This window comes from Poromitra crassiceps (assembly GCF_964638095.1).
Source record: "Poromitra crassiceps genome assembly, chromosome: 20".
Classification (NCBI taxonomy): domain Eukaryota; kingdom Metazoa; phylum Chordata; class Actinopteri; order Beryciformes; family Melamphaidae; genus Poromitra; species Poromitra crassiceps.
In genome coordinates, this window is record NC_139637.1 from 28,222,147 (window position 1) to 28,236,495 (window position 14,349).

At 44.3% G+C, this 14,349-nt stretch overlaps 1 protein-coding gene across 1 annotated transcript in view; it reads left to right on the forward strand.

Annotated features, from left to right (window-relative positions):
- Positions 1 to 8,946, forward strand: part of bcap31 (B cell receptor associated protein 31) — a 60,828-nt gene extending 51,882 nt beyond the window's left edge. Inside the window, exon 8 of the mRNA XM_083657135.1 lies at positions 5,333 to 8,946. Coding sequence (XP_083513261.1) covers positions 5,333 to 5,359 — 27 coding nt within the window. The 3' untranslated portion in view covers positions 5,360 to 8,946. The remainder of the gene's footprint in view (positions 1 to 5,332) is intronic.
- The last annotated feature ends 5,403 nt before the right edge of the window (positions 8,947 to 14,349 follow it).

The window sequence follows — 14,349 nt, forward strand, 5'->3', positions numbered from 1 at the left end:
ACAGCCTCTGAAGCCTCTGACGGCCCTCAGCGCCAGCTGTGGCGGCGTCATCCTTTTCATCCCGCAGCAGTCCAGCGTTTTGGAACCCGTTGGTGATTGTGGATGTTTTCACACTCCTATAATATTCCGTGATCTTCCTTTGTGTGAATTCGCCGAAGTTTGTGATTTTCTCCTGGTAGGGAGGGAGTTGTTCAGTAGTTCTCCCCCGGACGGACAGTCCCTTTCGTCTCATGAATCGGTAGCACCAAGATGGCCCACCTCTGAAATGTTCAATTTTCATCTCGGTGGCGATTGTTTTGGCCTTCAGTCGGATCTGCACCGTGGAAACGCCTCGGCCGTCTCCTCTCTGGGTCAACACCCAGTCCTCAAGGGAATCTTCAAGTTCCGGCCATCTGCTTTTGTGGCCTCTGAAGGACTTTTTTGTCTTATTACACTGAGACAGTTTCTCCTGCTGCTGCTTCCAACGTCTCACCATTGACTCATCGATGCCCAGTGTACGCGCTGCTGCTCTGTTTGTTTCTTTTAGTGCGAGTTCGACTGCTTTCAGCTTGAAAGCTGCGTCGTGTGACTTTCTGCGTACCTTCCCCATGGTAAGTGAGAGAGAGACTGCTCGTCTTGTTGTGATTCCGGGCTGATGAACTTTGCTTACCGTAATTACCATATGTAAGGGTTCACGCACAGAGGGGATTGTTGGCTGTTTGAGGAAGCTCCCATTTACCGTATTACCGTAACATTTCAACAAAACAACATAACACAACACCTTTGTTTATTTCGACAGTGCACACAGTGTCCGCGGTGTGGTGAAAAGAGGGCAACAGAGGAAATTAAAACAGAAGTGGATTTATAGGTAGAAAGAGTGCTAAAAAAGAGAGATTTTATTTGTATTTGAAATTTTTTTTCTGAAAAAATCCATAGATAAGACGCACCGTTATATAAGCCGCAGGGGCCAAAAAACGGGAAAAAAGCCGCGGCTTATAGTCCGGAATTTACGGTAGGTCTTATTAGTCTTGAGAAGAACTGTCGCCTCGGCATTAGACGTGTCATTTCAAAGCAGAGGCAATGTCCTTTACACTTTAATCTGTTTATTCATGTAGGCTACATGTTGTTTTAATGTTTAAAGGGTGAAATAAAAAATAATAAAAAAAATAGGCTAAGAGCCTAATTTAAAAAATACATACAGTATGTCTCATTCAGACTCCAATATCCCGACGTCGAAACTCCGCAATTGACTGTTAATGTGGTCAAAATAATCACTGAAGATATTCTTTAAAAAAAAAAATATATATATATATATAGAATAGTTCGTATATATTATTATCAATATTCGTATTGGACAGTTGAATCCGAGTCGACTGGCAGAGTCCTGAGTGGAGGACAGTATGTCAAACAGCAACGTCACGCTATCTTGTCTCTAGTGTTCAGTATCCATGGGATCAAATGACATCATCATGATCCCATAGGCATCCAGGAACTTTGCAAATCTAAGCAAGTATTCTAAAAACTCCAAGCTTTGTCTGAGGGGAGGCCCACACCCTGCAGTAGAGTCTGTTTGTATGAAGCAGCTCTGTTCTGAGCCAAGCTGCTGCTGCTGTATGTGTGTGTGTGTGTAATGTTCAACACAGCCCAGTGGACAGTTTCTCTGTGGACCAGTGCTCTGGCCTGCAGCTCGTGGAGAGTGAGCCACACCTCCATCTAGTTCACACACCTCCCACCAAGCCGTGTTTCTGTTGAGTTCCTGTTTGTGTCTATCCGTCGGCCAATCACAGCAGCCGCTCCACTGTCGCCGGGCGCTCAGCTGCACGTGTCAGATGCGTGTTGGAGGCGTGTCAGATGTGTGTTGGAGGCGTGTCAGATGCGTGTTGGAGGCGTGTCAGATGCGTGTTGGAGGCGTGTCAGATGCGTGTTGTCAAGCGCTCTCCAGATGGGTTTTTTGTTTTCTTTCGTACCGACGATCCATCCACTGACCTTCTGATGGAAATGCACATGAATCATATTTTATATTTTGCGAGTTGTCTGGACGTTTTCTGGGCATTTGTAGGGGAGCGAGGTATGAGAGGAGGCACAGGCAGCGTGTTGCGTTTGTGTGTAAACTCGGTCCAGCACAATGTATATTTAGCTGCTGCAAGGGCGGTGTGTGTGTCTGAATCTAACTACACACTCACACACACACACACACACACACACACACACAGCCAGCTGCTCCGCCATCAATCTGCCTGACACACACTGCATATAGCGGAGACACACATACATACATACATACATACATACATACACACATACACACATACACACATACACACACACACAAACACACGTGCACACACACCCACAGAGTACAAAACATACAAGTGATTATGTAATGTACACAGGCAGGGATATTGGATAGCTGGTCCACATCCAGTATGCATCTAGTAGTGCATATTCACACACTGGTACAGTATCCCCCCCCCCCCCACACACACACACACACACACACACACACACACACAGAGATAGAGCTGCAAACATTAGGTGAATGACAGAAAGTTGTCGGCAACTATTTTTATACAATTGATTAATTGTTTAAATGTACCTCTCACCACAAGGTAGAGTGAAGAAAGCTCACCGGTAAGTAGGTCCAAGTTTAAACAATTTCAACTTTGACCTCAGCGCACGGTGGCAAATCTTCGAGCGGTGCGCGACGCCAAGGGTAGTGCTGCAGCATAGTCGGGAGGCACTGCTCTGCCCATAGAAAACAACGGCACAGTGGGCGCAGCGCTGTTTCACCACGAATCATGTGTGGGCCGGCTTAACTGCAACCAATCATCACTCCCCATGCCTACACCCAACCAATCATCACTCCTCATCATGTTCCCCCGGCCAATCCATTCTAGCATCGACCTGGAAGTATCTGAAGCTATGCGAGTCACGCGAGGATCAAGGATTTTGGACTTGCGTTGGCGCGACTTCTCTCTTCAATGGCTCTGTCTACGAGGGATAGGAAGGTTGTAGAGAGTCGGGATTCGGGTTTCCTTTAGTTCTGGATATGTAATGTTACACAAATATGCAAAATCTAAAATTAGGCACATATTGGATCAGTAAATGAGCTTTCTCCATATTTTGTGTTAAGCCAGACTATGGAATACAGCAGTGGTTATCAACCTGGGGGTTGGTTCCGACTGTATCTCGCCCAAGCCCCCAGGAATAGCGCTGGGCTTTGAAGCCATTTGAACATGCTGGTGAAGCTCTGTATTGCAAGTCACGTGACGCCATGCAGCCGAGAAAGGAAAATTCCCATCCACTTGCATGGGGACCCCGGCAGCTGTTAAACCCAGGGGAAATTTTTTCCGGGTGTCACTCAAAGTATAAAACGACTCTTTTAATTATCAAAAAAAAAATGATGGGGCATTTTTTCTTCAGAAGCCACTAAGAGCCGTATACAGGTGTATTTTCTTCATCTACATCTACATCCATGGGTGGGAGGGATGGGAGACGTCATGGAACATGTCATGGCACACATGCGCACTTCGCCTTGGGCCGCATGGTCAGGAAGTAAAACCAGGAAGAAAAACCCCCCATGATAGCTTCATGCGCCAGTGAGCAACCTCCGTCCGAATGCATTCATTCATTCATTCATTCATTCATCATTCATTAATTCATTTATGGGTGGGCGTGGCACGTCCCCTATCCAGTTCTTTTAATACATCCATGATCTCGCCCCGCACGCAATTCGCAAATGTTGTTTTTTTCTCCCAGTGAGGCATTGCCTGTCCTACTCTGCCTCTGATTGGACAGTACACGTATCCTTTGTTACTGGGCTGGTTTTGATTGGATGAGACCAGAGTCACTCTGGCTATGCCAATCAGAGACAGAGTGGGGTATAGTAGGCGTTTGCTTCGGCTGACCGGCGTGTATCCAGATTTTCAAAGTAAAAGCTTATGCAGAGAGTCTAATTGTAACACAATGACATTTTTCATGACTACTCTTATTTTTGAAGCAGCAGCAGAATGTTGTTCTTCGTAGGTAAAAAAAACAAAAAAACAAGTCAAGTCACGTTTATTTGTATAGCCCTAATTCACAAGCATGTCTCAGAGGACTTCACAGAGAATATGTCTAGCTAAATCTAGCTGACACAGCAATAACAATTACAGTAGTAATAATAACAACATGAGTGAACAATCATATGATAGAGAGAGACAGAAAGAGAGGGAGAAAGGGGCAGGAGAGAGCAGAAGAGGGAACAGGGGATTGTGGGGGAGGAGAGAGCAGGGAAAGGGTGGAGGAGGGGAGGGAGGAGGTGAGGGGGAACATGCAGTTCATGTATGAACTGCTGCGCATATTTAAATCTTTTATCTATTTTCTACTCTTAACACATTGAGTGCCACAGCGCTTCAGTAAAATTGTCTGGAGCCTGTGCCAGATTCACTTCCATTCAGTTGAAAACAGCTATAGAATTTTTTCTATTAGGGCTATATTGACAGGGCTGGACTCTAATGAAACATTGAACACTCCTGCTTCTTCCAAAGAAGAAATTTTGTTTCTAGACAGTTCCATTATGAAATGACAGCCTCTGAAAGAAGTGCACTTTCAAGGGTTTTCTGCTGTTTTTTTTTACTTTTCAAGATATAGTCACTTTTATGAATACTTTTTGCACTCTAATTTCGAGCACATTCACTGACTCTGGCTGGTGTTTTCTGATGTGGTGACATGGTGTGGTTCTGTGCAGCCTGCGTGCCACACCCCCCTCCCCCCCCCCCCCCCCCCCCCCCCCCCCCTCCACCTCTGAGCTGCGGGCTCCTCCCCACACGCACACAGTCTGTTTTCTCACAGACTCCGTTTTTGCCCCGGACGGATCCTAGCGCAACAAGGAAATGCCAAACGCGACTGAACGAAAAGGTTTGGCCGTTCGGCTTCGGGTGCTGGCTTTCTGGCAGGGAATCGTGTGGAGAAACTATATGCAGATAGATAGAAGCAGAAGAGCTCAGTTGTGGGCGCGGATGCAGCCGAGCCAACTGTCCGCTGCAGACAGAGCAATCTATACGGCTCTGGCTGCAGCATGCATCGGTTTCCCCTTTGATCACGTCTTTCCCTGCTTTCTCCTGCACAAAGTAAAGGATCTGAGGTGGGTAGCGCAGCTCCGGTGTCGATGTTTAAGGTGGCGCCGTGTGATCCCTTGAAGGGATTCATGCTCACTGGCTGGGTACGACCTTAAACAGCAGAATTATGGAATAATATGAATTTTGATTTTAGGACGTCCACAGACGTCCTTGGCACTCCTCGTTACTTTTTTTTAGGACGTCCACAGACGTCCTTGGCACTCAATGTGTTAATCTATTCTCTCTCTTTGCAGGCGAGCAGCGACAAGAAATCTGACTGATGAGCACCAAGACGGTTTCAGTTCCGCCGCCCTTCTTCATCATCGACCATCTCTTTGCTGTCGTCAAAACCCGCCGCTTCTGCATCCACCTCTCACCCGCTCGGTGATGTCACTTCCCGGCTCCTGTGTGACATCGCCGGTGGATTCCTTGGTGGTCGTTTCTGCTCCCGACCGTCAAGGATCTTCACCAAAAAAAACACACAATAAACTGTGAAACCGTTCGCCTTCTGTGACCGTTTTGGGATTTTGTAGGATTTGCGGTCGCCAATAACGCTTTCTGCGGTGACTCCTAAACACGTTGCCGCGTTTAAGAGTCACTTATGTGAAGGTTAGGATGTGAAATTACAGCGTTGCACTTTTCCATAATGAAAACAACTGACATTTTAGTCACTTTTCTCCTCGTCTACGTTTTCAAAATAACAGCATCGGACACTTCAGTCATATTTTCTCCAGTAATTCTTAATTTGAGCTGACCCTTCCCAGTTCCCTGTCATTTGAGAATCACTATGTTCTCCACGTTGAAGGCTTTGAAACAACAGGCCCGCGCGCCTCAACAATGTTTTTCCACGAGCTTTAAGTTGAAGCTAATCCGTGGCAGTTTGCTGTTGTGGGAGAGCGGGCCGTCTTCTTGTGTTCACCAAACCGCAGCATTGAGCACTTCAACCATGTTCCCGCCTTCAACAGTGAATTTGGGTTCAACCTTCCTGATCCACTGTTAGGCCAGAGATTGACTTGCTTTTAACTCCGCGTCCCCGTGCACACGATGGCTGTCTCTGCATAAAGGTCAAGGAGCTACATGTGATTTTGGAGAAATGGGTCGGGTCGGTGGACGGTCCAGCGCACCAACCCAAAGCGTCGGTATTTGACGACCCAGGGAAATGAGAACTGTGTTGACTCAAATCTTTCTCCAAAATCACATGTAGCACCTCTACTTTACGAGAGCGTGCACAACCAACGTGCCAAATGGACGTGAGATACGCACAGTTAAAAGACAGTATAGCCCCGGCCTTAGTCTTCTCCTTGTATGGATATGTGGACATGAAACCTTTCTGTAATTACGATGTCCGATTTGCTGTTGGTTTACAGTCACTATTTACAATGTTTATGTCATTTGGTTTTGAAATGAGTTGAACAGAAATGGTCTTGAAACCTTACTTTCCATTTGGGTTCAAGGTTCTCCTCTCGCACGTCTGTTCGGTTCGTCCCGTCGGCTGTGGTTCGGACTCGCTGGTGGTTTTTGGTTAAAGGGTTTATGTCAAGTTTTATAATCCTGGTTTTGATTCAGAGGGGACCAAGCGTTTGTTCACAAAGATGAACGGTTAGTTAACGAGTGATGTTGGGTTAGAAAGATGCACATAGGTGTTAATTGTTGGGTAGAAAGCAGGAGTTCAGGGTTCATGTTTGGCTGTTAAATATCCCATTATAAATTAAACTCCCAAAGTTCTGCATTATGACTGTAAATTAGTTCAGCTGAGGTCAATGGTAGCTGTACTTTGTGTTAATTGCTGCATTTCTGATGCGTTGCGCTTACGATTGTTTAATAGCTGCATGCCTTAATTAAAATGTTAGCAGTCAGCTAGCTTAGCACGTCCAAGAACCAGACCAGTCTGGGTACAACATCTAAGTAAGATCCCTGCTAGCTGATTCACGCTGCTTTAGTGGTTTATTCGCCAACATTTACACAGATCCGGTCTTTAGATATCACCGTTTGCGGATGATACAACTGCTTATACAACCGCTTTATTATTCGCTATGCTAACTCTTATCCAAGGAGCTAGCTGCCGGTGTGTGTTGTTTTCTCCTGTTTCATTTTATTGTCATGTATGTTTCACTCAGTACACATGTTGGTATCCTGTGTAAAAGACCGTCGATATGTAAACTGCTGTAATAAACCACTAAGGGAGCGTCTATCGGGTGTGCTGATATCATTTTTATATATTCTTTTGTTTCAGTCAATGGTTTTCTTGCTGTCACCTGGCTGGTTTACAAGATGGACACACCGCACACTGCAAGAAATGACAAGCTTAACGAGGGATTTTTCGTTTAAGAATAAAAAAGAAATCACATTGAAATTAACTTGCTAATAGTTTATGGTTTTCAAAAAAATTGCACAGGAATCACGAATAACAATAATAAATAATAAAAATCCACTTCGATTTCACACAAGTTTGTCATTACGAACATTGCACTGCAGTGCCCAGATTTGTCCATTCAGTCAGATGAAACTTTATTAGTCCTGTCAGAGTGAACAGAGCAATTCCTTTATCCTGTTTCTGTCTTTTCTTTCTTCATGTCTGACTGTGATATGTGTGATACAGTGAGTAGGGTTTGTTGCTGCCTTATGCTATATGCTATTACACTTCTTGTTTGTTTTGCCTATTGGTTTGTTCACGAAGCATGAGATCACGTATACAGTACAGTATACTCTTACTATTTGTCCAGGGTGGGACACAACCAGCAGACAGATACTGGTCATACTGGTCAGAGACTCCTCCTGGTTTAGGCATACTGTACCAACCAAGGGAGTTCATGCACCATTCATTTTTCTATAGACATTTCTGTAAAATGCTGATAAAAATTAGTTTTACTTTGTCCAACCAAGCGATTCAGCAATATTTAGAATTTTACATTTTGCTCTGAGTGAAACGATGGTCTCTCCTGATTCTAAATGTAGCTGAATCGCTTAGTTTGACAAAGTACAACTAATTTTTATCAACAGTTTATGAAATGTCTATGGGGGAAAAAAACAGTGGCGGCTGAAATCCCTTGGTTCGTATGCCTTAACCGGAAGAGGGCGTGACTTTGGCTCTCTATTTGTAGGTCAGGAAGAGGGCGTGACTTTGGCTCTATGTGTAGGTCAGTAGTCTACGGCTGGCCAAACCGTTCTATTCTAACTTCTAGTTGGATACTAAAACAGTGAAAGTAGGGAAGTGTTGAGATGTTTGGCTGGTGGTTCCCTGTCCTGCGTTTCTCTGGAGATATATATATATATATATGCGTATAGACTACATTCCTTTCTAAAGAAACTGATGACCAAATCAATATGAATAACATGACTGGAAATTAGAAAGTTGAGTTTCATTCCAAAACCAGACACAGATTTTCCATAATAAAAATAACACAAACTTCATCAATTCAAAAACACAAAGCAAAGGCTCTTCTGATGGTTGATAATATTCCGTCATATCTTCCTTCGTACAGTAATAATTATTTTTTTCCAAACGTGGATATACAGTAGGCTATATTTTATGGAATGTATGTAACTAACAAACCATTTAAAAGCAGTGTTGATTATAAGTGGCTCCATCTCCTCTAAATGTATGAATGTAACTCAACTTCTAATCTCCAATGTCCTGAAACCGTCTTTATTGATGAAACTCCAATACAATCAGCTCCATCCAAATGTGCAGTTTCCAACCTTCAGGAACTGGCTTTAGGCTTTTTCTCTACATCTCCATTTCTTACTTGAGTGTGTATGCTGTATCCATTTCTCACTTTCTTTTGTTCTGCGAGTGTGTATACTGTATGTGGGGGTTTAATACTGTTGTTCCATACATTTTAATGGAATAAACCCAACATCGACTCCATCTATGCCTCTGTTTGTTTTCCTGCACGGCTCTGCAAATGTCGATGGAGAATGAAGATGGAGTTTGCTAATTTCCAGGTCTTTCAAAGTTTGGACGTTGCACACAAAAAGTTTGGATCATCATCACGCTGTACTGTCCAAAGTGCACATGCAGGGTTCCTCCCACAGCTCCTTGAACATTTGTAAATTTGAGAGCACAAAATCAAAGCCTTGACAGTTTTTGAAAATAGAGGTTAATAGGGATGGGTCATTGAAACTGCTTGAGTTCATATATTTTGTGCAAGAATAGAAATCAAAGTTAGTTAGATTTTGTTTCCGGCCTACATTCCACTTTCTGTATGGGTCTCCCGCTGTCTGCATCCGTGTTTCACACCCGTGCAGGAGTGACTGAGGTTAAACAGCGTCAAGCAAGTGAGGAAGCTAATGTTAAGCCAACCTTCAGCTAGGCCTGGAAAATGTACAAATTAGTGTTGTAACTAATTAACATTGATCCATGTCTCAAACTATGCCGTGTTTGGTCCTCGAATTTGAAGGAATTGGGCCTGGGAAGTTCTGTAACAGTCCACCACAGTTCCTACACAGGTTCCATATCAACACTTGTTTTACTTGATGTGAAGGTTTTGCTCAGTGTTCAGTCTGAATCTCATTCAACTCCACCAGATCGTTCAGCTCAACATTATTATTAGATGCTACACCTTGTCTCACTGTAAAATTACATCTTTAACTACATAAAACTGTGTAGTCGTGTCACTATCATGACTGTCACACCGTTTGCCTGTATGAGGATCAAACGGGATGGCTTTAGCTCAGGAGGTAGAGCGGGTCGGCCAATGACGCAAGGGTTGGCGGTTCGATCCCCGCTCCCTCCCAGCTGCTGTTGTTGTGTCCTTGGGCAAGACACTTAACCCCAAATTGCTCCCGATGGTGTGTAGGCACCCTGCGTGGCAGCTTGCCGCCATCGGTGTATGAATGGGTGAATGTAGACTATCTACTCATTGTAAAGCGCTTTGGATAAAAGCGCTATATAAATGCAGACCATTTACCATTTACCATTTTACCATGAGGATCATAGCGCTTCTTACAAAGCATAGCCCCCCTCCCTCTGTTGTGAGCGGAGACCAGGTGCGGACTGCATAATCGGGCACGTCGGGCAAATGCCCGGTGGCCTGGCCTGGCCTGGCCTGAATTTTTTTTTTTTTTTGGTGCTCGCAGTCAGGCCACTCACTGAACAGCAGGCCAGGCGCCGCCTACTGGTTTACTAGTGGTTTTATTACTTTATTCAGGGTTAAAGTGGGTGCATCTCATTGTAAAATTGGACTCGGCCCAAATTGGGCTTCAAACGGCCCAAATTGGGCTTCAAACGGCCCAAATTGGGCTTCAAACGGCCCAAATCGGGCTTCAAATGGCCCAAATTGGGCTTCAAATGGCACGCGCGTCGGCCCGTATCGGCCTGGCCTGCTTGGTATCTAATGCCCGGCCTGAATTAGGATCCCAGTCCGCCCCTGGCGGAGACTGTAAGTTATATATTGACATGCAAATTATGATATGATGTCATCTGATGGCTTCTAGCGACTTTTTGAGTAGCCAATGGAAACAAGTTGACAACACTGGAAGTAGTTGGCAAGGGCCAATAGATTGTACAGCTTCTGTTGTGCAGTTCTTAGGAAACTTTGGATTTATTTTACTCTGTACAGTAACTAGAGAAATGTCAAATGTAGCAATTACTTTGAACAAAACTAAGTAATAGTAAAATTACTGATTCTAAAAATGACTCAAAAAAGTACAAGTACACAAGAAAGCTACTTAATTTCAGTAACGGAAATTGTAATTATTTACTATCCACCTCTGATTCTGACAGATAAGAAATAGAACCGAACAGGAGAAGGGCTGTTGGCATGGGCCATGCCAACAGCCCTTCTCCTGTTCGGTTCTATTTCTTATGGCCACTGTTGGCACGTCAAAAACAGGGTGCCAACAGCGGGCACCGTGCCTCCCCACTGGTGCCCGGGCACCGGGCTGCTATGGGCCAAATCCACATTGTAGTGGATACAAACATAAACACTATAATGGCAGCATACTGTTGGTGTCATTACAATAAAGCTGATTGATAAAGTGATATACTTAATCAATAAACCCAGAGAGGCTGTGGTTTACACTGATTTTACATATCAAAAGTAGCGCACATCCACTCAAATTGCAGGTGCAGGACAAAAGCAATGAAACATAAAAAGAAATAGAGTCCACACACTGCAACTTGCTCCCAGTTGATTTATTTTTAACGTTTCGGTCAACAAGGACCTTCTTCAGAAATGAAGCAGGAAATGACAGAGCACTCAAACTTATACAGTATGGGTCACACCCATCCACCAATTGGCAGAGGGGGAAAAAAAGTGTCATGTGAGCACAATCAACCAGTAAGAAAATAGAGTGCATCTACTGATTTTACCGAATCAGCCAACAACCGCACTCCCTCTCGTGTGATATTGCTTTTATACAACAGTTCTATTAAACAAAGCGGATTAAAAAAATGACAAAAAGCTGAGAAAATATATGATTTCTCTATTTATTCCTCCGCCAACAAAAATAGTCCCCTCAGCTTTCTGCTTTGCTGAAAATGTAGCCTAATCAGCCTAATTAACTGCAGGCTGTCTACTTTACTACTGTCTACTCTACAGCTGTGAAGCGTTTTGTTGATTAGGGCAGCTGTGAAGTGGAGTGATCTACACACAGTGAAGCGCCAGTGCATTATCATGACATAACGGCACTCGTAGGATCCCTCTTGTCCAATCAAATTGCTCGGCCGGAACTACCTGTTGTATAAATATATATATATATATATATATTTAAGCAATATCACACGAGAGGGAGTGCTGTTGTTGGCCAATATTGGCACTGCTGTGATTCGGTCGTAGGCACGAGGCTGCAGGCCGAGTGCCCAAGATAATCACAGCAGTGACGATATTAGCCAACAACAGCACGACCTCGAGTGTGATATTGCTTTTATACAACAGTTCTATTAAACAAAGCGGATTAAAGAAATGACAAAAAGCTGAGAAAATATATGATTTCTCTATTTATTCCTCCGCCAACAAAAATAGTCCCCTCAGCTTTCTGCTTTGCCGAAAATGTAGCCTAATCAGCCTAATTAACTGCAGGCTGTCTACTTTACTACTGTCTACTCTACAGCTGTGAAGCGTTTTGTTGATTAGGGCAGCTGTGAAGCGGAGTGATCTACACACAGTGAAGCAAGCGCCAGTGCATTATCATGAAATATTGGCACTGGTAGGATCCCTCTTGTCCAATCAAATTGGCCGGCCGGAACTAACTGTTGTATAAGTAAGGGATAATTGATAGTGAGCCGGTGATTACTGGCGAAATAATGACTGACAGGTATTGAGCCGACGCGCAGCGGAGGGCTTAATCATTCACCTGAAGGTCATTATTTCTAGTAATCACCGGCTCACTATACATTATCCCGCTTAGAACACGGCCTACAACTAAATCATTCAATAATCTGACAAAAATAATTATTCAAATAGATTTTTTAATAGCGTTTTCAACGACAAAGCGGTTTCATTCGTAATTGGCACACAAGACACCACAGCTGCAACTGGTTGGCCTAATTAGTAGTGTCTGAAGACAAAATGCTCTTATCAACTGATTAATCCAGGTGTGGCAGAGCAGCGGTCGGTTGTCGAGAAATAATGACCGGTGAATCTTGTTGATTGATTCATATTTGAACACAGGCACTGTTGGGATTAGTCTACCTTTCATTCTTTTTTGCTTCTCTATATTGTTTTGTTCGTTCTCTGTAATGTTTTGTTCAAGTGTTTTCCGACGATGCGTCCGACTGTATCTCGCCCCGCTCGCAATTCGCAAATGTTTTTTTTTTCTCCCAGTGAGGCATTGCCTGTCCTACTCTGCCTCTGATTGGACAGTACACGTATCCTTTGTTACTGGGCTGGTTTTGATTGGATGAGACGAGAGTCACTCTATTCTCTCTCTCTGCAGGCGAGCAGCGACAAGAAATCTGACTGATGAGCACCAAGACGGTTTCAGCTTCGCCGCCCTTCTTCATCATCGACCATCTCTTTGCTGTCGTCAAAACCCGCCGCTTCTGCATCCGCCTCTCACCCGCTCAGTGATGTCACTTCCCGGCTCCTGTGTGACATCGCCGGTGGATTCCTTGGTGGTCGTTTCTGCTCCCGACCGTCAAGGATCTTCACCAAAAAAAAACACACAATAAACTGTGAAACCGTTCGCCTTCTGTGACCGTTTTGGGATTTTGTAGGATTTGCGGTCGCCAATAACGCTTTCTGCAGTGACTCCTAAACACGTTGCCGCGTTTAAGAGTCACTTATGTGAAGGTTAGGATGTGAAATTACAGCGTTGCACTTTTCCATAATGAAAACAACAACTGACATTTTAGTCACTTTTCTCCTCGTCTACGTTTTCAAAATAACAGCATCGGACACTTCAGTCATATTTTCTCCAGTAATTCTTAATTTGAGCTGACCCTGCCCAGTTCCCTGTCATTTGAGAATCACTATATTCTCCACGTCGAAGGCTTTGAAAACAACAGGCCTGCGCGCCTCAACAATGTTTTTCCATGAGCTTTAAGTTGAAGCTAATCCGTGGCAGTTTGCTGTTGTGGGAGAGCGGGCCGTCGTCTTGTGTTCACCAAACCGCAGCATTGAGCACTTCAACCATGTTCTCGCCTTCAACAGTGAATTTGGGTTCAACCTTCCCGATCCACTGTTAGGCCAGAGATTGACTTGCTTTTAACTCTGCGTCCCCGTGCGCACGATGGCTGTCTCTGCATAAAGGCCAAGGAGCCACCTGTGATTTTGGAAAAATGGATCGGGTCGGTGGACGGTCCCAAAGCGTCAGTATTTGACCACCCAGGGAAATGAGAACTGTTGACTCAATCTTTCTCCAAAATCACATGTAGCACCTCTACTTTACGAGAGCGTGCACAACCAACGCGCCAAATGGACGTGAGATACGCACAGTTAAAAGACAGTATAGTCTTCTCCTTGTATGTGTGAGGCTGTGGCATTATTGTATTTGAGTTATTTATTTGAGTTTTATTTGAGTTGCATGCATTCTATTATACTTTGTTTATTTTTGGATTGTTTACTGTGAGTGGTTGTTTTCTGGACTGTTATTGTTGTGTTAATTTGCATGGAATAGAAGTTGTGATTTGGCCCAGCAATCGGCAGGATAAGAGGCAGCCCTGTAAACCATCAGCCACAGCAGAGGCACCTGTGTGGGGGCGGAGACACTTAACCTGCAGCAGATATATTCCCTCCTGGGAGGAATGGACAGACAGAGAGAGACAGAGGCACAGAGCAGACGCAGCAGCAGCAGAGGGATCCTACATTCCCATCCAGTACCGCACGGA